Raw genomic sequence first — 22,702 nt, 5'->3', positions numbered from 1 at the left:
TAGAAAGATAATTGAAATGTATAAGATTGAATAATGGTGGTGAGTATATAAGATTGTTTGATGATTAATGCAAGTCACATGACATCCAACATTAAATGATAGTTCTTGATACACCTTAACATAATACAATTGTAGAAAGGATGAATCGTACCATCATGAAAAATATCAAATGTATACTTTCACAAGCCAAACTACCAAAAAAGTTTTGGAATGAGACTTCGAGGATAGCAATTGATATGATCAACTTGTCACCCTATATAGTTTTAGATGGTGATTTATATAGCATGTATAATCAGGAAAAGATGTCTAGCACTCGAGAGTATTTGATTATCATACATTTGCATACATTCCAGACATTAAAAGGTCTAAACTAGATGGTAAGACAAAAGAATATATTTTTCTTGGCTACTCACATAATTATTTTGGTTATAACTTTAAGATCTAGAAAAGCAGAAGGTGTTTAAAAATAGAGATGTAGTTTTCTTTGAGGATCAAACCCTTGAGGATTTGAAGAAAGAGGCACTAGCTAAGACTTTTTTAGAATGATTAGTAGACTATGACTTAATAACTCCTCTAGTATATCATGGTGATGTGGGAGATATGAAAAAAGATAGTATAAAAGTCGATGTTGATCTACCTAATATGTTGAGCAAGAATGGAGAGCGACTTTCCATAGAACCTTAATTGAGAAGATCTTCTAAACAATGTCAACCTTCCAAAAGATACTTTGCAGAGGAGTATGTAATGCTTACTAATGCAGATGAACTAGAGAGTTTCTAGGAAGTAATTAAGGAATGATTATTTGCTATGTAGGAAGAGATAGATGCTTTGTAGAATAACCATATATGATTTGGTGCAACTACTAAAGAGAAGGAATGTCTTGAAGAATAAGTGAGTTTTTAGATTGAAGATTCAAGAATAATATTCTCAACCAAAGAACAAAGCCATATTAGTAGTGAAATGCTTGGGTCAAAAGAAAATTGACTTTAAAGATATTTTTTCTTATATTATTAAAATATCTTCTATTCATATTGCTCTTGGTCAATCTACTCGCTTGGACTTAGAGGTTGAGTAGTTGGATGTGAAGATAACTTTTTTTCATGGTGATTTGGAGGAAATTTATATGGAGTAACATAAGACTTTAAAGTTAAAGATAAAGAAAATTTTGTTTGTAAGCTGAAGAAAAGCTTATATAGGCTGAAGTAAGCTCCAAGATAGTAGTACAAAAAATTTATTCATTTATGACTAAAAATGAATATAAAAGAATAACTTCAGATCATTATGTGTATATCAAATAGTTTTGTGGGGATTTTATTATTCTCTTACTTTATGTTGATTACATGTTTATCCTTAGGAAAGATATATTTATAATTAATAGGTTGAAGAAGAAACTAAGTAGGTCCTTTATAATGAAAGACATGAGGCCAGCAAAGTAAATACTAGACATACAATTTTTCATAAAAGAAAAAATAAGAAGATTTTATTGTCATAGGAGAAATGCATCAAGAAGGTATTTGATAGGTTTAGTATGAAACATTGTAAATCCAGTTTACTTTCCTCTTTTAGATTACTTCAAGTTATGCTCAAAGCAAAGTCCATCAAGTGTGAGGAGAATGAGAAAATGTAAAAGGTTATTTATACTAGTCATAGGTGCCCTACAAACCAATTACGTGAGTGACGACATATGTGACACTATACACACTCTTTTTACTTATTATTTATTTAGTATTTTTTTTATTTTATGTTGCTTGTTATATATATTGTGATATTCATGGATCTATGCAATGAGAGTCGGATGATGATGAGATCAAGATAATGAGATCGATTCATCTTTAAACACACACTAAATAATTTCGATCATAGGTTACTCGAGAGGGACATCGAGATAGCTGGATAGATTGGTGTGCTATATACTCGTCCATAGGATGGAGGTATCTGGTCTCATAGTTGCTCATGTGGGGATACTAGGGATACAATACATGTGCTTATTAGAGAATGAGTTCACTAATCGATTCACTCATAGAATGCTAGATGGTTGATAATACCTCATTTTCAGATAACGATTTCATCTTTCTACTGGTATATCTGGTTCTTAGACTTGAGACACTAAGGATGTTCTGTATGAGTACTCTACTCTTGATACCAGACTTATAAGCTTGGAAGATCCAAATCTAGCATAACCGGATATTGGAAGTGACAGCAAACTTTATGAGAATAATTGAGTATTGATAGTGGATCATCCACTCTCGGAGTCATGAGAGAAATATCCTATGTATTCTTGCTCAGACAAATTTCTAGCCATTGTCATTTGGATTGAGAGAGAAATGATTCTTCGGGAGAATCCAATTAGAGCGGGACTTGAGTAAAAACCATATGGGTCTGATAGTATCATGGTCAGTATATATTCTCTAGGATATTAAATTGATGAGGGATTATAGATACATGATAACTGAAGATAGACATGTTCAATGAATTGGATTCTCCTGTATTATATAGGCTTAGTATGTCCATAATCGATGAGTCGAGTGAATTAGTATGAAAATAATTTGCTGAGCTAAAATGAGTTATAATAAGCACGACTCATGACCAGCTCGATTTGGGCATAGAGGGTCACAAACATATGGTAGGTATTATGACAAGTAGCGGTTCGAATATGAGATATCTGTTGGAACTCCTATCTTATTGGATATCCAATAAACCCATAGATTATTGGATCTTGTGAATAAGATTCAATAAGAGCCAATAAGATATTATCGGGTAGAGATCCACTAATTTAAGAGACTTTGGTAGTTGGTTGAAGATCCAATATTGAATAGAGTAGAATTCATTAGGGTTAAGTTGACAAGGACCTCTATAAATAAGAGGGAACCAAAGGAGCACTAGCTATACCCTTTTTAGTTGCCACATCCTATACACCTCTCTCTCTCTCTCTCTCTCCTCCTTAGTTGACAACCCTAGTTAGGGCGCAAAAAGGCTAGTCCTTTCTTGATTACGTGATGCACGTGGAGAGGAGGATCATGATATAATTTGAGGAGCGTCTTTATCATATCTGTCATGTGGATCACTACTAGAGAGGAGGACAATTAACCTCCTTCATCCTCTCTCATAAATATGTAGGTTTTCAAAGATATACGATCTTCCTAGTTAACATATTTTTTATATATATGTAGTTTTTTATTTTGTGGGTTTTTACGCACCAATCTTCGCATGACAATGAAAAACTTTTTCTGTAGGAAATCTCGGATTTTATTTTCTTTCTTCCATTGCGCATGTGATATTGGCCCAGGTTTCACAACACCTTATGCTTTAACAATTGCACATGATGATATGTATGAGGCCAAACATTGCATATGTAGTGAATGTTGCTATAAAATTTTTGCAAATCCAAACAAAGAACACTGGACAGTAGTGAAGTGGATATTTAGATATCTCAAAGGGAGCTCTAAAGTTTGTTTAAGCTTTGGAAGTGGACCACATATATTGATAGGTTACACAAATATAGATGTGGTAAGAGATATTGATACAAGGAAGTCCATATTAAGTTTTGTACTTATTTTTGCAAGGAGAGCTATGTTATGTCAATTCAAATTATAAAGGTGTATTGCTCTCTCCACCACGTAGGCAGAATATATTACTACTAGAGGTTTACAAAAAAAAAAATTATGGATGAAAGAATTCTTACAAGAATTGAGACTAAAATAGAAAAATTATGTGGTGCATTATGACGGTCAGAGTGCCATCCATTTGTGTAAGAATCTAATTTTTCATTCCAAGTCAAAGCATGTAGATATCAGATACCACTGGATTCGAAATGTATTTAAAGAGAAGTAGTTGTAATTTTAGAAAATCTACATAGATGATAATATGGTTGGTATGTTGACAACGACCTTATTGAAAGAAAGGCAAGAGATGTGCTAACCTTTATTCGACATGGCTTCACATTGAGGAGTCATGAGGCAGCCTCCCTTATGGGCTGAATGAGGAGGGTGTTGGGCACATGCTCATTAGTTTATCCCATAGTGGGTTTTAATAACCCACAACCCATATTAACATTAAAACTCTAACTCTTTTAACCTAGGCTTTTAATGACTAGGGTTGAAAAAAAAAAAAAGAGGACAACGATGACTATGAATATGGCTGAGAAAAAAGTAGTAGTAGCAATTGAGGGCAGAAGAACAAAAGAAGAAGAAAAGAAAAGAAGACGATGACAACATAGTGGATATTTTCAATCATCCAGGCAGTATTCTCATTACAGGTTATATTATAATTATGGTGGATTCTTGTTATGATTACTTGGAAAGATTTTAGATATTATGTATAATGACGTAATCCTTGTATCTTTGTTATTCTTTTATAATTGTTGCTTAAGTTTTAGGCAAGAGATTCCTAGATTTATATGTTCATTATTTTTATAGTATATTTTCTCTAGCTTGTCCCTTGATTTTTATCTTTTGTGTTGGAGGAATTTTTCACATAAATCTTAATGTCCTATTTTATTATAATTTTCATTTAATTCTACTATATGTTATAGTTTACTAGTATTTGTTCATATATAATTTTTTTTTCCTCACAAATTTGCTACAAAAGGTCAATCAGTTGATTATGGTTGAGTTTTTATTAGTCAAGAAAAAGAAAATAGAAGGAAAGAAGCCAACAAAGAGTGAACATCCTTCCCAACCACCCCTCAACGATCGATCTCAAGGTACCTTGAAAAGAGTTCAATCCTATAAATACTTCTCAAGTTGAAGTATACTTTCAAGTAAGAGAAAAGAGCATTTTGTAGACACCTCAGTTGATGAAGTGTCCACCTATAAAGAGAGATAAAAGGGCTCGATCAAGCGTTGTGGTCATGAGATGGTGTTCCTCTGACTATAAAACATTAGCAACAACAAAGATTAATATAAGAACTAAGAACGTATATAAATTGAGCGTATATAAATTTGAGTGCTTAACATGACGAATGTATATAAATTGAGTGTATATAAATTTGAGTGCTTAACATGACTAGCTACTTATGAGTTGCTTCAAGAATGGACTTCATGTCCCTTTTATACACTTCCTTCACTAAGTTGAGATCCATCACCTTCATGTCCCTTTTATACACTCCCTTCACCAAGTTGAGATCCATCACTCTCTAATTTTATTATATCGCTTGTAGTATAATCTCTCATAGGTGAGAATTTACTGATGAAGAGGGTCTACTGTGGGCCTATGTGAATAGATTGAGTCTCACATATGAGCATTTCTTGTTTAATCTTGTAAAGTCCTTATATGGATAGGTGGACTGAAGTATTGGGTTAGTTCGAGAAAGTTAATAAGCAATCACCCATGGCCTCCCCACTAAAGGAGTTAGGGTGGACTCATTAGCTCCAATATCCGAAGGAATTACTCTCGGAAGAGCAACCTCACTTGTCATCATGACATTAACCTCTTTAGAGGAGGAGGAAAATGAGATTAGTAAGGATCGAGAGAGGAGAGGGGATCGTGTTTGGTCTTGCTCGAAGAGGTGGAAAAGTATCTCTTAAACATTTAAAGTTGGAGGAGGTTTGAAATTTCACTAAGCTTTTTAGAGCTGAAAATATCTAAAAGGTTTGAGTACAAGATTAATAAGAGAGAATAAAATATATCAAGAAAGTGTATCCTCTATTTATAGGGGCTAAATGAACCTTGAGCTCTACCACCAATCGTTCATTTATCCGATGGTACAATTATATGGGTGATATGACAATATCAAATTGATCATAAAAGATTGATCACCGGGACTATAATATCCATGGATCCCCTGACTAAGCATAAACGTGGAGCCCCATGATTCTCTCATAGTTAGATGTCCTAATCATCATAATTGATAGTAATTAAAACAACAATGACAAACCATATAAATGGATCTGAATTGTCACAGTATTTATTACATAGACTAGAACCCAAAGTAACAAAAGCCAATGATATGCACATCACATCTAACAAAGAGGTACGGTGACATAGTCGACTTAGGTTATAAAGTGTCCATCTATGATAATATAATCAAATTGGCCACAAAACATCCATCTATGACGTCATGATTGAATCAATTATAAAACATTCATTCGTATCATATGATGACTGAATTGATCATAAAGTATCTATGATTGATGCACATGATCAAATTGGCCATGAAGCACCCATCTAGGATAACACGATCGAATCAACTATTAAGAGCTCATCTAAACAATACAATCAAAAAGTGTCCATCTACGACGATGCAATTGAATCGACGATAAACACCTTTCAATAATGATATAATCATATCCGTTAGGAAGCATCCCCACGACAATGCACTTGAATCAGAACATTTATTTACAATGATGCAATTGAATCGTCGTCCCAAAAATATTCCTCGAATTCTTTGAACCCATTTCTTAAATATCAAGCATTCTCTCCATATAGTTTTATAGTATCATCAGTTGAATATTCAACTTTCTAATACTATAATATATGACAAGTGCGGAAGTAAATCTCAATTAATTTTAAACTCTGTTTTGTGTTTAATAATTTGATTAGATAAATAAGTTATATTAAAATTTACAAGGATAAAAATATTTAATTTTTAATAATATTTTAGGTACTTTATTTTTAATTTTTTTTAAATCCAAACTATATATGAGTATGGTGATGGTCAATTTGAGTTATTTTGATGATATATATATATATATATATATATATATATATATATATATATATATATATATATATATATATATATATATATATATATACAGTTATCTTATGGAATGTTTTCCCTCATTTCTTAACAGCTCTTATTAGCAATATTAGTTGCTTCGAATTGGGGCATTCCGAGTTCCGAGTCCCTTTTGTTGATTTCCCCGACGGGCGCCGCTCTGATCGCCATCGATGGATCGCGTGCAGCTTCTCCTCCTGGGGTTTCCTGTCTTCCTCTTCTTCTCCGACCTCGTCAATCTCTTCTCGACCTCACCGCCCCCGCCTCCTCTTAAGCCTGCCCCTCGCCTCCACCACCCCCACCCTCACCCCCACCCGCACCCCCAACCCCACTCCTCTCCCTCCCATCACCAAACCGCCGATTTCCCCACCACGCCGCAGGTACCGGTTGTTATCATTCCCTCTTTTTTTCGGAACAGAAAATTTCTGTTATGGTGCTTTTGATTCATAGGCGTCGCCATGTGTTTGACTCTGCAGAATCCGGAAGTCGGTGGACTTGGTTATGGCACCACGGTCGAGTTGAAATTCTGCGTTTCCTGCTCCTATAGGTATCAATTCTTCTCCTCTTTTAATTATTGCTCGTCTCTGAACTGTTTCATCAATGTTGGATTTCGATAAAGATTCGATCTTGAAGCTTTTGTTGATAATAATATATTTACTCTGAGTTTTCTAGTGATTTTAATTACAAATATGGATTGAAGAAGGGGAAAAGATTGATATATTATTGAATGTTTTTCTGTTTGGTTACCAAACAACCAGTTAATATGATCATTGCTCATCCGTTTACTTCCAACTATCTTTATGTAGATTTTACACCTCTCTGGACTCCTAGTTAACTGGTCTTAGCAAATGTAAGTACTGTTACAGATGAAATCAGTATTTTCATAAGTAGAATTATTGTACAACTAATGTCATATAATTTTCTTATCTGTAAGTCAAGAATAGAGATTTAGGCAAATTTGTACCTTCTTATCTGGTTTATTGAGTTGAGGGATGCTTCTATACCATTCCTTATGGCAGCTGGAAATTTAGCTTTGCGCTGGGAACTAGGTGGATTTGTCACCTTGCTCATTTGGTTCCTGTCAGACATGCTGGGCAAATTCTTTCCCTTCTCCTAGATTGAATCAAGTCAGTAGATGTCTTGATCCGGTGGAATTATGGTCGCTGCATGTGACCTGAAGTTTTTCGTTAAGATATATGATTATCATCATAAATATTATTGAACAAACATAGGATAAGGATGGCTGCCGACAAGATCATTTTATCAAGTAATGGGGACACTACTATAAGTATAAGTATTCCATTAGTTATCTATCAACGTTCCAACAAAAATACTTGTATGCATCAAAAACCTCAGGTTCCGCGGGGTAAATGCATTAAAAAAGGACAAATTTTAGCGGACGGTGCGGCTACAGAGAGATTTTTGTATTTTATCTTGATAGAAGGAAGAAGTGGAAAGGCTGCATGTTTATACTACTAGTTTGAACTTATATTACTTTCATCCGAAATATCTACCTGATTTTCTTTTTTCTTGCTGTATTCCCCATGCTTTATTTTATTATAACTGCAGTCAAATTCATAAGTGCTGGTTCTGTTCTTTATTCCATTTTTGTGAGGAACATGTATTTCACTGTTTTCTTTCTTCTGATTGGGACTTCGAGTACTATCTTTGCTTCATTTGGTAATTGACCTAAATTCTATGTTTGTTCTTTGAACATGAAATAGAATTCTAGCAGTAAGAGATCCTACAGCTTGTAAGTATTCTACGTGGATTTACTCCGAAAAATGGTTTTTCAACTTGATGAAATACGAATGGCACTGATTATTTTATAACATGATTAACATATGATTCATCTCAGACTATGAGGAGTTTTCATTTGATATCACTTGGTAATATGAATATTTTATTTGCTTCAGGGGTAATGCAATGACAATGAAGAAAATGCTGGAAACTTCATTTCCTGGGATTGATGTGATATTGTCAAATTATCCCCCAGCCTTTCCAAAACGTGTACTGGGCAAAGTTGTCCCTGTTCTTCAAATAGGAGTTATTGCAATTATAACAGCAGGTGATCAGATATTCCCTAGGCTGGGCATGGCTCCGCCTCCGTGGTACTTCTCCTTGCGTGCCAATAGATTTGGTGCTATAGCATCGACTTGGCTTTTTGGCAATTTCTTGCAATCAACTCTGCAGAGTTCTGGTGCATTTGAGGTTTACTGTGATGGTGAATTGGTAAGAGATGTCTCTGACCCTTTAGAGTGTCTTTTGTGATTTCTTGTGCTGCCACATCATGATTCCACCTGTTGAATTGTATATTTTAAGCAACTATGGGATACTCCTGCTTTTATGTCCATTGCATTTGAGATGTACTCTGTTCATGTATAATCTATCTCAAAAGCATTTTAAATATTTCAAAAAACATATTGTTTGACCTGTTTTGTAAAATTTGAGCAACAATATGCAATGGCGAGAGTTGATCTTTACTCTCTTCATTGACAGAAGTATGGTGCATTGGACTTCTCTTTGGGATAATTTGTGAACATTTAGTTTTTTATATTTTCATTATTTGCTCTAATTACTGAAGAAAATAGGATGACCTTAGAAATTTACTTATATGATTTTTTTTTCAAACACATTTTTGTTACACATAAGCATGGAAGCATATATAGGTAGGTAGATCCATGCATGTAGTATGATAAAAAGAGCATAGACAAACATATATAGCATGTAGATATAAGCATTATTTGGTACATGCATATATATGCAATATAAGTTGGCCTTCTTTGAGCATATACATATGTGTGTGTTGTTGTGTTTTTCAATTCACTCTACAAGAAGATTGTGATGTACTTCAACATATCTACGGTTCTATTGCTGAATTTTTATCTGCACTCTTACATGATAAAGTTGAATGTTACACAACTACCCTGGATTTGTTGTGTAATTAACGTAGAAAGAAGTATGTTAGAGGATAATATATGGCAGCTGTGATAAAAACCAGCAGATGGTTTTGATCTGAATGACCCCACCTCACTGAAAGAAGAAATGAAGGCTGTTTAGAGAAAAATTAGGCTTCTATTCTACTAATTTTAAGCAAAAAGAAAAGACATTTTGTGTTTTGATTACAAGAAAATAAAGAAATAATGGTCCTGTGGCCTGAAATTACCATAAATTTAGTTTTTCAAATCCAACTACACCACCAGAAGGAAGAACATATGTTCCAATTGTACATGGTAGACAGTGTCTTCCAATTATTGAGTGTTGGATCAAAATATGGACAAAAGGATATTTTGTTACTCTCCAATAGTGGTGCTAATTGGGTGTTCATGTAGGAAAGGATCCTAGCAAGGGTATTCTGAAAACATGATTCATGATATCTATCACAGAGGTACCTAGTTGCTGGCTTTAATATTAAGATATTGCCATCTGAATAATACCTGCCATGCTGCATATTTTTTGTGGCAAAGTTTTGTTATGTTCAGATTCAACCATATTCGACCTCACATGACTCAAGCTTGCCATAATCACAGGAATAACATGTCCTGTAGTTCAGATTTGCTAAAACATTAATTGCTCCATGTAAGAATTTGACCTGCTGTTTTGGTCTATTTGATCTACTGTCATGTAGATGCAGACACTTCCTGACCAGTGTTTGGCCTCATCTGCAATTGCATGATAAAAATAATATATTTTCTTTCTGCATCCACTTTGTGTTGTTTAGTTATAGTATAATAACTTTAAAACATTATTTGGCTTTGTGTTAACTGAGATTTTTTGAGTTGCTTAGTGAGTAACAAGCTCAATTATTTTTCTGAATAGACAATAACAAATTGTTTATGAGGTAATTGTTCTATAATACATGATTGATCTTTTTGCAAATTATAATGCAAAACATCATTCACGAATTAGCTTATCCGAGCACTGATTTCTTTTGAGTATTCGGTGATTGATCATTGAGATTGGTCAGTAACCAATTACCAGCTCCGTAAAATCCTGCTGGTGATCACATCAATGGAGAAAAGGAAATGATGGAAAAAGAAGGGGGAGAAAAGGAGAGGAGAGGGAAGAAAACAAGGGGAGATATACTTACCTGAGCTACCATTGCTAGATTATTTGGTTGTTGGATGCCACTTGTAGGCTGCAATTGTCCCACAAACATTTCTCATTGGCTGTTGCTACTTAGATGTTGCTTGTTGATGAAAGAGAGAGGGAAAGTGAGAACATGGAAGAGGTCACAATTTTTTTATGAGGGAGAGGAGAAAACCCTTGACCCACAACTCCTTTTCCCATATATTATTTTATAAAAATATAATATTAATAAGGGTGAATTCTTGGAAAAAGCCCATAAGTATAAGAAAATTTCAAATAGTATCCAAATTTTGAAAAATTCCCACAGAGCATTTTTTTTTCAAAATGATAATTCTGCCCCCATTGGACACTGCATCTCTGCCCTACCAGTTGCTCCCTCCCATTGGGACTTGTCCAGTGATGGAAGTGCAACCTCTGTGGCCCCTCCACGGCCAACAATAGAGGCTGAGGGCTAGAGCAGGCCCCCCCTCCCGTTGCCTATAGCAGATGGCGAGGAGGGGCTATGGGCAACAGCGAGGGTGTGCCCCCTCCTTTCACGCTGGTGGTGGACAACAAGGAGGTACACAACCAGCGATGGAGGCCACAAGCGAGGGCGGGTTACAACCCCTCCCCCCCCCCCCCTACCCCCCCCTCTCCCATGCTCTCTCGTATTGTCACGAACTTAGTTGGTTTTGCCTAAGTCGTGCGGTACCCTTACGAGTCCGTTAGCAAAGGTTAGCCTCCTCGAAACCTCCCATAGTCCCTTAAGACCTATAAAAGAGGAAACAGGTTATAGAAAGCGCCTTACTCAGGATCTACAAGCAATTATTTCAGTAAACACTTCATAACCAATGCAAATTACAAACAAGCTTTACAAGCTCTAAACAGTTGCACAACAAAGGATCCAAATAGTCCACTACATATCAAAATATCTCACAAGTGTCCACATGACACAACCTTTATTTACAAGCCTAAAAAGGCCACCAAACTCAACTAAATTGGGGTTGTTAAGCCTTCGACCATTCCTCTACATACTGTACAAAGCATAAATAAACGAAAAGACACAGACATACATGAGCATTACATTAAACACCCTGTTTACAATTTTGTCCGTGACATTCTCCCCCACTTATTCTTTCGACGTCCTCGTCGAAGCCTTTGCCGACAATGCAACTCCTCGCCTTTGCTGAGTCTTCAATCTTCTACTCCAGCTACAATGCGCCTCTTGTTTCTCAGCTGCTCTCCGCTGTTGTTGTTGAGTAGTCAAACTTTTGATCCGCCATGCTGTTCCAATTTGTCAATGACTCTAACTCTAGTGTAGGGTTGGCTGAGTTGTGTTGATTCTTGTTGGTTCCTGCGGATCCTTCAGATGAAGGAAAAGACCATCCTTGGTATGTGCTAGTATTCCAAATGCCTCATGTTATTTGAACTGGGTGAATGCCTGTTGGAGCTTTAACGAGCATCACCTCGTAAACTTTTGAAGTTTTTGGGTCCTTCCTCCACAAAATTTGCCCATCGATTCTTCTTTTCACTTAGTTGTCACTTCCAAGTAGGTTCGCATCACTTCCGCTTTCGATTGACATTCTGTTGGGAAATGAAACGGATAATCTACTCTCAGTAGCACTGATCACCATTGGTGAGGATTTGACAACTATTGTCTTTAATTCGATTTCTTCGAAGGGTTTTTGAACCTGTGCAAAGCTCCTCTGCTAGATATATATAAGAGAATTATGGTACTTGGTTTTGCCCATTCTCTTAAGAGTTGAGAAAGCAAATGTTACTCAACTTCACCTGTCTCTTTGAGGGTTGTACTCCATGCATCGAGCTGGTTACTAGTCTTCGCCCGCTCTTTGCTCACACTTCTGAAGCACTTGAAGTGTTTTCACTCATTGTATTGAGTTAGCTACTGTGATTCACCTTCTCAATGCCATCGAACTTCTAGAATGCAAGAAGTTTTCATCTCAACTTGGAGCAAGTCTCTAGTAGTTTTGGTCGCCTTTGGGATTGTACCGTATTCTTCATCATCTCTGTCGCCTACTCCACTGAATAACAAAGGTACAGCACCGCATACTGCCTGCTTCGTTCCTTGGTCGTGCACTCTTGCATCGACCTGAAAACCATCACTTTCGGCTATCTTTAATGAGAAGCTCGTTGACACCAGTCTTACTAAGTTCTCTGGCTGCTGCCCTTCAGCCTTGTCTCAATACTTGAAGTTTGTCTCTGCATTCTTTACCTCCTCGGCCCCTTTCACGATTAAGCGTTCTCTCTCTATGAGAACAAGGGACCGATGACTTCACGGAAGTCCCGCCTCTACAGTACCATGGCGTTGCCATGCCCATGGCCCTACTATCCGTCGCCTCGCATTTGCATCACTTTCTTCACGATCGGTAGATCTGCCTTTGTGGCACTGTGGCACTCCTCCGAGTCCACCTCCCTTCTAACCGATGGTTGGTTTTGGGTAGCTAAGTCCCTTTGGACTCGTCGTCGCTTCCCCGCCCCTTTCGACCCCCTGCTTCAACACCTCTATGTTCTCCAAGCAGTTTCCCTTGGTCGATGGAAAGACAGACTACAACTCCCATACATGACCTCTACCATCATGTTGTAGGATTTGCATTGATTCTGTTTTTCTTAGCTTCCTTGGTAGTAACGTTCGTTTACTCGGCCTTGTCCTCTGACTTACCGAGCGCCCTTAAGCGAATATGAGCTTTAGAGCAGTTCAACTCTCCAACCGCTCCGATCATACTTCTGCATGATCAAGTCTCCCCCATGGGACTCACTGGTACTTGCATTCAAACTTTTCCCTCGGTGGTACATAGCTCCCATGTGCTGATGACCAAGGCTTTCATCTGATGCAATATTCGATGCACGCACGGAAGACCCGCCTCTATGATACCATGGCATTCACTCCTTGAATCTATAACCTTTCTTACCGTCGTGTTGTTCATCGAAGTGGAGCACCCAGTACCTCCCGATCATACTTTCGTATGATATAGTCCCTTCGTGTGTATTGTATTGCCACGAACTGTTCCACCATGATCCGCTGCACCATGTCGCCTCCTGGTGACATCTTCATTGTATTCTGATCCTTGTGGGATGAACTCGGATTGTGATCCCTCCATGTGTGGCCTCTGCCAACACATTGCAGGGCCTCTTCCACTTTCGATTGTGTTCGCTCCTTTGGCCATCGACTTTCGTCCACCCGCTCTAGGACAGTCCGTCACCTAGTAGCTCCTAAAGTCCACCGACTTCGTTGAAATGGTTGCACCATTATCTGGATCCTGGGCCTCTGCCTCTACCAGTACAATCTCCGCTGCGCACCGCTCCCTTCATGACAACTTGAATAGCAGCACTGTGGCATAATCTTCAAGAGTACCTGCCTCCACGTCCTCTTGCCCCTTGTCAAGGCTTTCTGAACCCAACTTCGCCTCCGCAAGTTAAGTCGCCTCGGTTCCTTCGTCAAATGCTTCTTTGAGGTAAGGTGCATGTGTCTTGAAGCTTCCTTCATCTTTTGACAACATGTAGAATGAGCCAACTCGATCAGAATGAGGGATCCATGGAATGACATGATCTCGCTCTTGCCTCTGAAAGAGTTCATGTCCTTGACCTCTGTCCAAGGAAAACTCTGTGCCTCCGCTCTATATTCCATCTTCTATGTTGGTTCCCTTCATGCGGCTTGGGTACTTCGTCAAGTTACACCCAAGTTGCTTCGCTCCTCGTTTTTGCATTGAGTTGATGGTGGCCCTCGTGCCCACCATCTCACGGGTCAACCCTCCATTGAGTCCGATCTCCATATCGACTCCAAGTGTGACTTCATTTGTGTTGCCTTGGATCGCTCCCCCACTTGATCTCGCAATGCATCCCTCAATGCATTATCCCAAGCGAAATCATGCGACGACTCCTCACCGCTCACTTGGTCCGTTAAGCTTTGCGAAGCTTTTTTTTTTTTAGGTACTCTTCAACAAACTGTGTATTGTTCTGCCTCCCGCAAACGCACTTGCTAGATCGCAACTCCACGTCAATATAGCCGCCGCTGCACCCCTCAAGGCCTAGCAACATGCTGAACTCGTTGCACACTTCAGCCTACTACGGACGTATCCTTCTCATGTTGAAGAGAAAGTTTTAATGCTCCATGACACCGAGTTTCGATCGCCTTGGGATGGCCACGAACACTCTATCGTTCGCATACAAGCCTTTGCATGAGTACCGAATTCTTCGAGTTAGCAATTCCCCTCACCTATGTGAGCTTTGCACAACTCTTTCAGTCGTTGAACAACTCTTTCCACCTTACATGGTCTCATCCTTTATCAATCGCCCCGCTTGCCTTGAGCACCATCAAGTATGGTTGCCAACGTTGAGCCATAGCTCAAACTCAGCCATCCCAACTTTTGTGCGCTACGCATTCTTCCCAGCTTGCTTGTCCTCGTGGTGTCTCTTGCGCGAAGGGTTGGTCATTCCTCTGAATGTTAATCTCAGATGCCCACTCCTCTTAGCGACACATTTTCCCTACATCTCCATGCCCGCTTTCCCCTAAACAGTCGCGCGTGCTGGCTGCCCTCAACGCAGCCCCGCTAGGTCCCCCACGTTTGTATGCCAAGTGTTTATATGAGTGCTTGTCCCGCTTCGATACAATCTGTCACGGACTTAGCTGGTTTTGCCTTAAGTCGTGCGGCACCCTTGCGAGTCCGTCCGCAAAGGTCAGCCTCCCCGAAACCTCCCATGGTCCCTTAGGACCTACAAAAGATAAAACGGGCTAGAGAAAGTGCCTTACTCAGGATCCACAAGCAATTATTCCAGTAAACATTTTATAACCAATGCAAATTACAAACAGACTTTACAAGCTCCGAACGGTTGCATAACAAAGGGTCCAAATGGTCCACTACAGATCGAAATCTCTCACAAGTATCCACATGATACAACCTTTATTTACAAACCTAAAATGACCACTAAACCCAAACTAATTGGGGTCGTTAAGTCTTCGACCATCCCTCTGCATGTTGTACAAAGCATAAAGACATACATGAGCATTACATTAAATATCCTATTTACAATTTTGTCCGTGACAGCGTAGTAGATGACAAGGTGGGGCTACGAGCGACGATTGTCTAGCAGAAGAGGTGGTGAGTCTGATTGAGGCAAGGGTAAAATGGTCTTTTCACATGACCAGGGGCACCTTGTGGGAACTTTTCAAAGTTGGGGCGCTCTGTGGGAAATTCTCAAAGTTAAGGCTTTTTTTTTTAGAATTTATCCTATTAATAAATGACAAAAAATGAATATTTATTGTACATATAACTTTTTACTATTCTTAGGCTTTTTATAATATTATTTTTTGGATCTGGATCGATTGGACCAATCACAGATCCCAGGACTGCTCTCATTTTGGAATCATGCAAACCATGGTTCATTAATTGGAAAGTCAGTTTGAGAGTGTTTTTCTTTATTATTAGATCTTATAGAAAACCTTTGACCACGCATCTTCCAGAGTGAGGATAGTTGTCTTTTTGTGAATTCAACTTATGACTTGCTTAATGATCTTTCTTTGCGAGTTCCTATCCAGAAAGTAAGACAATATGATGATGTAAACTATGTGAAACCTGGTTCAAGATATCATGTCAAAAGTTCAATCTGCCAAAGATTTAACTTGAAAACTTGGAGATGAGAATAACTGTAGCTTATGGTATGTGATTTTGTTGCCTATCTGATTTCAAAACACCTTTGAAGTTCGAAATACATTGAATGAAAGCAATCATGATTTTTTTTGCAGGCATGGATTAATAATCTGTACAACAATTGATAAGCTTATCTGACATTTTATTTCTTGCAATTGTCATTTCTTTGCTGCTTGATTATTCTACATATATGTTTTTGGTTTCCTTATTGTAGGTTTTCTCCAAACTAAACGAGCAGAGATTCCCTAGCGAGTTTGAGTTGAGGGAATTAATCGGTAAGAGAATACCTGATTCTGCATTTGGGAAGAACCTTGGAAGCGTTTGGTCTTAATTTACAGGCAATCCTTTCCGCCATGTTAGCAACTCTGAAGGGTGTGTTTTAAGCCATGCAAACTAATTTCATCATCCGATGGATCTCTGCCATGTTTCTACTTTTCAAGTATCAAACTCCAATATGCATGTGTATCACTTGAAACATATAAAACATGATTAGATTGTCACTTTATTCACACTATGTTGCTGTGTTCTATTTCTTTTACTGTTGTATGATGCTATTTTCATGTCATGCTATTTCTTTTACCGTATGTTGCTGTGTTCCGGCTTTTTTGTTGTTGTTGTTGTTGTTGTTGTTTGAGTTAGTTTCGTGACATTGAGAAGCACTCAGAATTAATTTTTTGACATTGATTCATGTCTTATTATCTTAAAATTAAAACATTACTATAAATATCTTTTTTCATAAGCCATTACCCAGAAGATCCCCTCAAGAGATTTCCAGTTCCTTGTCGATAAATCCACTTCAACACACTTGCGGTGAACAAACACTGTCCAAGTACAAAGATTTCGAATCCATCCTTAGGGCTCTACCTAAAACAGTTGCAATGCCAATATTGAGAACTGTAACCAAACAAGGTCTTCATTAATAGTCCACGGACCTTTCCTAATTTAGTAAGACATGATGTGTAGATTCGCTGGGTTGGATTCGGAGCAGGTGCGGGCGTTTCGAACGAGCACTAAATTTGGACGTTTGACTTGGACTGGTCAGAATCTGAAGAATTTTTCTTGCCAATTAACATAATATGAACCATTAAGGTGGAATAGATTAGTCATGAAATTTAGGAGATCAATACGGAAGGTCTTAATCTTATAGAAAAAATTATTATTTTTGTCACGGAAATTATGATCACCCAAATATGACTGTTGTAATTCATATTTGGATCTGCTCCTCTTTTATCGGGTTCGGATCCTTCGCGTTCTAATTCGATCCGATCCGATGTGAGCCACAGCGTGAATCTTTCTTGTCGCTTGACCATTACAAATCATTATGTGCTCACGGCTCCTTGGAGTCCGCGGTGCTGTTCAACCCTCCTCGCTTTCGGCAGGGATCTCTCGCGCAGGTACCGCTGCAGTGGATCGCGGCCCCCTTCCGTGTCCCCTTTTCTTTCTCCTCTTTTGGGTGGGAGCGGCTTGATTCGCCCCCCCTTTTTCCTTCTTATTCCCCCAGGAATCACCGCTGAATCCTGATTTTTCGTCGAAAGATTCGCTCTTTGGTCGTTCCACGAAACCAAAAAAAAATCTCATTTTGGTGGTAAGAATTTGTTTCTTTGAGTTCCGATCTTCCAATAAGCACTCTATTGACTCCAGTTTAGATTCGAGTGTTTGATGTTTGATTTGAAGGAGAGAAAGTGCGGGCTTTTGTGACCTGGTTTGTGTATATTGTTTTTTTCTCTTCCTACATCTGTCTTGGAATTCCAGATATAGTTGGGTGAATCTTGGATTTGTTTGTAGTTCGTCTAATTTGTGTTGCTGTAGAGTTTTGTGTGATCCTTTGCTTGTGTACTCTTAAGAAGAATTTTCTTGCTTGAGTTTTTTGTTCTATCTAATTTGTTTTCTGTCTTTTCAATAATTTTGTTCCGAAATTTATAAACCCTAAATCTGGTAGTTAATGATGTATTTTTGTTCTGGTTTTTGCCATCCCTGCTGTAGTCTGCTTCGAATTGATTGTGCCTTTGATTTTTTTTTTTCTTTTAACAAAACCAAATGCAAAGCATATCTTCACAGTTATGGCATGCCAGCAGGGTTGGATAGGATGGGATGGGATGTAATGTGTAGGAACGCATGTAGGACTGCAGTATATGTAGGAATGTATGTAACATGTACATATGTATGTATACATGATCTATGAGCCTGCCTGTCTGCACTGGCTGGGCTTGGACATTATAAATGATTTCATCGAGTACTAATTTTTACCTGTTTTATTTGTCATGCCATAAATTATCTGTATTGTATTGCTCATTTAGGTTGAGACCTACAATTTCCTTACAGTTGAGATACAATATCAATTCCAAACACAATGATCTTTCAAGTGGCCGAAGTTTTAGGTTGCAATTGCTTGATAATATATTTGTTGGGCTTCATTACGAAATAAATATGGCTTTGATTATTTTAGTACATGTAACAAGAATTCCAATTCTTATCTCAAGGAATCCATCGGCCTAATGGACTCTAGCTGTGGAGCTATGCTAGCCTGTCATTTTCTGAAAGAAGTCATTTTGTCTATTATTTTATTATTTTGAGGAAGAAAGCTTATGATGCACTATTTTCATACCTAGATATATTTGGTTCCTCTCTAGTTGATGTCAAGGGATAGCACACAAGTATGCATGGTTATTTTGGTCAGTCAGTTTCGAGTCACTGCAGATCATATTAGGTGCCTGTCTTATGAGCTTTTGTATGAAATTTAGTATATGTCTTATGTGTTCTTAACAGAAACCTGTGCAGATTTTGTCCATTCATGTTCTTGTAGATGGGCATGCCTATTGAAGCTGTATCTAAGGATTAATGTGCATTTCTTGAGAAGGTTCATCCACATGCATAACTAGCAGCGTCTTTAGTTGTCGAGTTATGTGTAATATTTTTACATATGCCTATCTGAAGCTGTTGGTGTCATTTTTGTTGTAACGTGCTCCATAATGCATATTCTTTTATCTTCTTAGACCTACTGAGCTAATGTTAGGATGTGGCCAAACCCTCTACTTTCCAGTTCTTATTTGGTCCAGGTTTGCCTACTTGACCATAAATGGGCTAAAATAGGGTCAATTATTCATGGCTCTGCCTGGCAACCTGTTGACCCTTCAATTCATCAGCCCGGTGGAGCTTAACAAGACTTTAATCCGGTACAAATTTTGTCCAGCTTACCTCCAGAATTCCTTTGTGTAAAGGATGACTATACATAGTTTTGGAGAAGGGTGTGTACCTTTTCCACCATTGGAAGAGAGTGAACAGCTGAATCCCCCTCGAAATGGGTGTGGAAAATGACCTTCCCAAATCAACTCCTAGTCAAGAAAGAAGAGAGTTGGCCGATTATCCTCACTAAGAACTTCTAGTAGTAAACTTTTTTTTTGTATAATAAATTTACTGACTTTTGTCAATATTTATAGTAACTAATTTAGTTGGTCAAAATAGATCTAATTTATGTCTAATTATTTTTGAGTCCCAGTATGTGTATATGATATGTAGCCAAATTATTTTATTATTAAGATATGCATTTTAAGGGTTTTAGGTGCCCTTTCTAGTGGGTTTTGGCAAAGTGACGAGATTAACTTTTCTCACAAACCCCTATATTTATTAGAAAGTCATAAGCCTAAGGACTCATGTTTGGATGCAATTTTCTTTTCTTTTTGAATAAAATTATATTAGTTATTGAGTTCTCTAATTGATAGCTTGGAAGGTCCTCTCCTCCTTGTATTGGAGAAACACTTGTTCGGAACACTATCTCTAACAATTAAATGTACTAGTTCTAATGGGAAGCATCTAATATCTATAGTCATCCAATTTCTGTATTGTTTAGTGTGTTTTTTTTTTCACTTTTGGTAGCTGTCATGGAAGGTGATGCTATTTTACAATTTTTATTTTCCCTTGAATCCTTCTGCAACTTTAGTATCCTAACAGTTGTTTCTTGGCTGTCAGATGGAAGCACAGAGTTCCCATTCCTCGCAGATCATTGATATTAATTTAGATTTGCCAGGGGATGAACCTAGCATAAACCGTAACAAGATATGCAGTGGCAGTGCATGTGGTTTCTCTGATTCCCGATCAAACTCAAAAGATGCCCAAGAGAGATTCACTTCTATGCGCAAGCTACTAATAGCTGTTGTCCTATGCATCATTTTCATGTCCGTTGAAGTTGTTGGAGGTATTAAAGCAAACAGTCTTGCAATTCTGACTGATGCGACACATCTCCTCTCCGATGTTGCTGCTTTTGCCATCTCATTATTCTCCATATGGGCATCAGGATGGGAAGCAACACCACGTCAATCTTATGGCTTCTTCCGTATAGAAATTCTTGGAGCTCTGGTGTCTATCCAGCTTATTTGGCTCTTAACTGGCATCCTAGTTTTTGAAGCTATTGCAAGATTGCTCCATGACACAGGTGAAGTGCAAGGTGTCTTGATGTTTATTGTATCAGCCTTTGGTTTGGTTGTTAATATTGTTATGGCTGTCTTGCTTGGACATGACCATGGCCATGGCCACGGCCATGGTGGGCATGATCATGGTCATGGCAGCCATGGTGATGGTCATGATGAGCATGGCCATGTTCACAGTCATGTAAACCATGGTCACACTCATCATCATGATGATCACGATCATGATCACGAACATGATGCAGAGCATGGTCATAGCCATGCCACTGGCCACAATCATGCAGAGGATTCCAGAAACAAGGAACATCTTAAACCTCTGCTGCACCAATCTGAAGAAGCCCCAGCCAGCAGAGAAGATGCTAAAGAGAAAACAAGAAACATTAATGTGCATAGTGCCTATCTCCACGTCCTTGGTGACTCCGTCCAGAGCATAGGCGTGATGATCGGAGGGGCAATAATATGGTGGAAGCCTGAATGGAAGATAATCGATATGTTATGCACGCTTGTCTTTTCCGTCATCGTTCTGGTAACAACGATCAAGATGCTTAGGGACATACTTGAGGTCTTGATGGAGAGCACCCCACGGCAAATCGACGCAACCAAACTTGAACAGGGGCTTTGTCAGTTGGATGGTGTTGTGGCCATTCATGAGCTGCACATATGGGCAATCACTGTAGGGAAGGTTCTTCTAGCATGCCATGTGACGATCACTCAAGAAGCAGATGCTGATCTTGTACTCGATATGGTGATTGGGTATATCAAAAGGGAGTATAACATCAGTCACGTAACCATCCAAATAGAACGGCAATAGATCCAGTTGTGGCTGACTGCTGCTAGTGCTAGATAGTTTCCATTTCATGTTCATTCTTCCATTGCTTCAACCGGCTATTATTGTCTTTTGCTTATGCTCCTCCTTCCTGTGGTGATGTCAAACTGCAACTGATTCAAGAGTTAGATGGTTTGGATGGTTCTGTGGTACATCTCTGGCTTGTATCTACTGCAAGTTATTCCAAAGTGCAGCCTTTTTTGTATCTCATGCCATCTATCATGTGGTAGTTGGTTGACTTCCCATTTTCAGCCGAATTTTGTATATGTAGCAACATCATGTCAGTTTGTGCTGTAAAATGTGGTTCATCATTCCTGCAACGACAATGCCTTAATGTGGTTCATAGCAAGGTTTGCCGGACTGTACCGCCCGGTACGGGCGGTACGTATCGGTCCGACAGGCCAGCAGTGTACAGTAACACAGTAGCACTGTAGCAATGTACAGTGATCGGTACATCTGGGTGTACCGAGCGGTACCGAGCCCGGGTCGAAACGCTGGTACGGTACGGTACGGCGAACCTTGGTTCATAGTACTTTTTCTTGATGCTGTCATGATGTCACATATGCTTTGATATACACATTATCTATTTCTTGATCCTGAATCTTACATAGATCTACTCTTGACTCACTTTCTCAGTTAAAGCAGGCATGTAACTTTGTTAGATTGTAGGAAGTGAAATAACTTTGTTGCTGTGATTGAAGCTGACTGACTCAATAGTACTGTGGTGATCTGATCATTGATCTAAATGGAGGAGAATCTTGTTGGGCTCATTCTCTAACCCTTCGATTATTTTGTTGGCAGCAACTTAATTTTGAGATGGTACAGATCCAACATGTTAAAGCTCTGTCCTTTTAATTCTGTCCTCTTTGTATGTCGGGACATTGGCTGGGAATCTATACCCTTCAGACAAGTTGTCCTCATGCTATATAATTCTCACTATGACCTCTGATACGTCCACATCTGTTTCCTTCCCCCAATTCCTCGTCACTGGTTGTCTTTTTCA

The 22,702-nt window shown here is 38.4% G+C and overlaps 2 protein-coding genes across 4 annotated transcripts; both read left to right on the top strand.

The window, feature by feature from the left end:
• The first annotated feature begins 6,778 nt into the window (after nucleotides 1–6,778).
• On the top strand, nucleotides 6,779–17,036 carry LOC135679374 (selT-like protein). The gene is made up of 4 exons (XM_065193056.1): nucleotides 6,779–7,098; nucleotides 7,195–7,265; nucleotides 8,635–8,950; nucleotides 16,667–17,036. Exons 1-4 carry the CDS (start codon nucleotides 6,892–6,894, stop codon nucleotides 16,781–16,783), a joined length of 711 nt encoding a protein of 236 aa, XP_065049128.1. The 5' UTR covers nucleotides 6,779–6,891; the 3' UTR covers nucleotides 16,784–17,036.
• Nucleotides 17,037–17,713: 677 nt separating this feature from the next.
• Nucleotides 17,714–22,293, top strand: LOC135585006 (metal tolerance protein 1-like). 3 transcript variants are annotated; one of them, XM_065193055.1, is made up of 3 exons: nucleotides 17,791–18,037; nucleotides 20,419–20,644; nucleotides 20,744–22,293. In XM_065193055.1, exons 2-3 carry the CDS (start codon nucleotides 20,419–20,421, stop codon nucleotides 21,682–21,684), a joined length of 1,167 nt encoding a protein of 388 aa, XP_065049127.1. In that variant the 5' UTR covers nucleotides 17,791–18,037; the 3' UTR covers nucleotides 21,685–22,293. The 3 variants fall into 3 exon arrangements, with proteins under 3 accessions (XP_065049126.1, XP_065049127.1, XP_065049125.1); XM_065193053.1 differs by having other exon boundaries at nucleotides 17,799–17,846; nucleotides 17,954–18,037; nucleotides 20,419–22,293; XM_065193054.1 differs by having other exon boundaries at nucleotides 17,714–17,846; nucleotides 20,419–22,293.
• The last annotated feature ends 409 nt before the right edge of the window (nucleotides 22,294–22,702 follow it).

Source organism: Musa acuminata, chromosome BXJ1-7 (assembly GCF_036884655.1).
Source record: "Musa acuminata AAA Group cultivar baxijiao chromosome BXJ1-7, Cavendish_Baxijiao_AAA, whole genome shotgun sequence".
NCBI classification, from domain to species: Eukaryota; Viridiplantae; Streptophyta; class Magnoliopsida; order Zingiberales; family Musaceae; genus Musa; species Musa acuminata.
The sequence above is the reverse complement of the archived record's forward strand: the minus strand, read 5'-3'. Positions and strand labels throughout refer to the sequence as shown.

Coding starts and splice junctions, on each gene's coding strand:
- LOC135679374 (XM_065193056.1), top strand. CDS start 6,892: ATGGATCGCGTGCAGCTTCTCCTCCTGGGGTTTCCTGTCTTCCTCTTC. Junction 7,266..8,634: donor TGCGTTTCCTGCTCCTATAG/GTATCAATTCTT, acceptor TATTTGCTTCAG/GGGTAATGCAATGACAATGA. Junction 8,951..16,666: donor TTTACTGTGATGGTGAATTG/GTAAGAGATGTC, acceptor TCCTTATTGTAG/GTTTTCTCCAAACTAAACGA.
- LOC135585006 (XM_065193054.1), top strand. CDS start 20,419: ATGGAAGCACAGAGTTCCCATTCCTCGCAGATCATTGATATTAATTTA.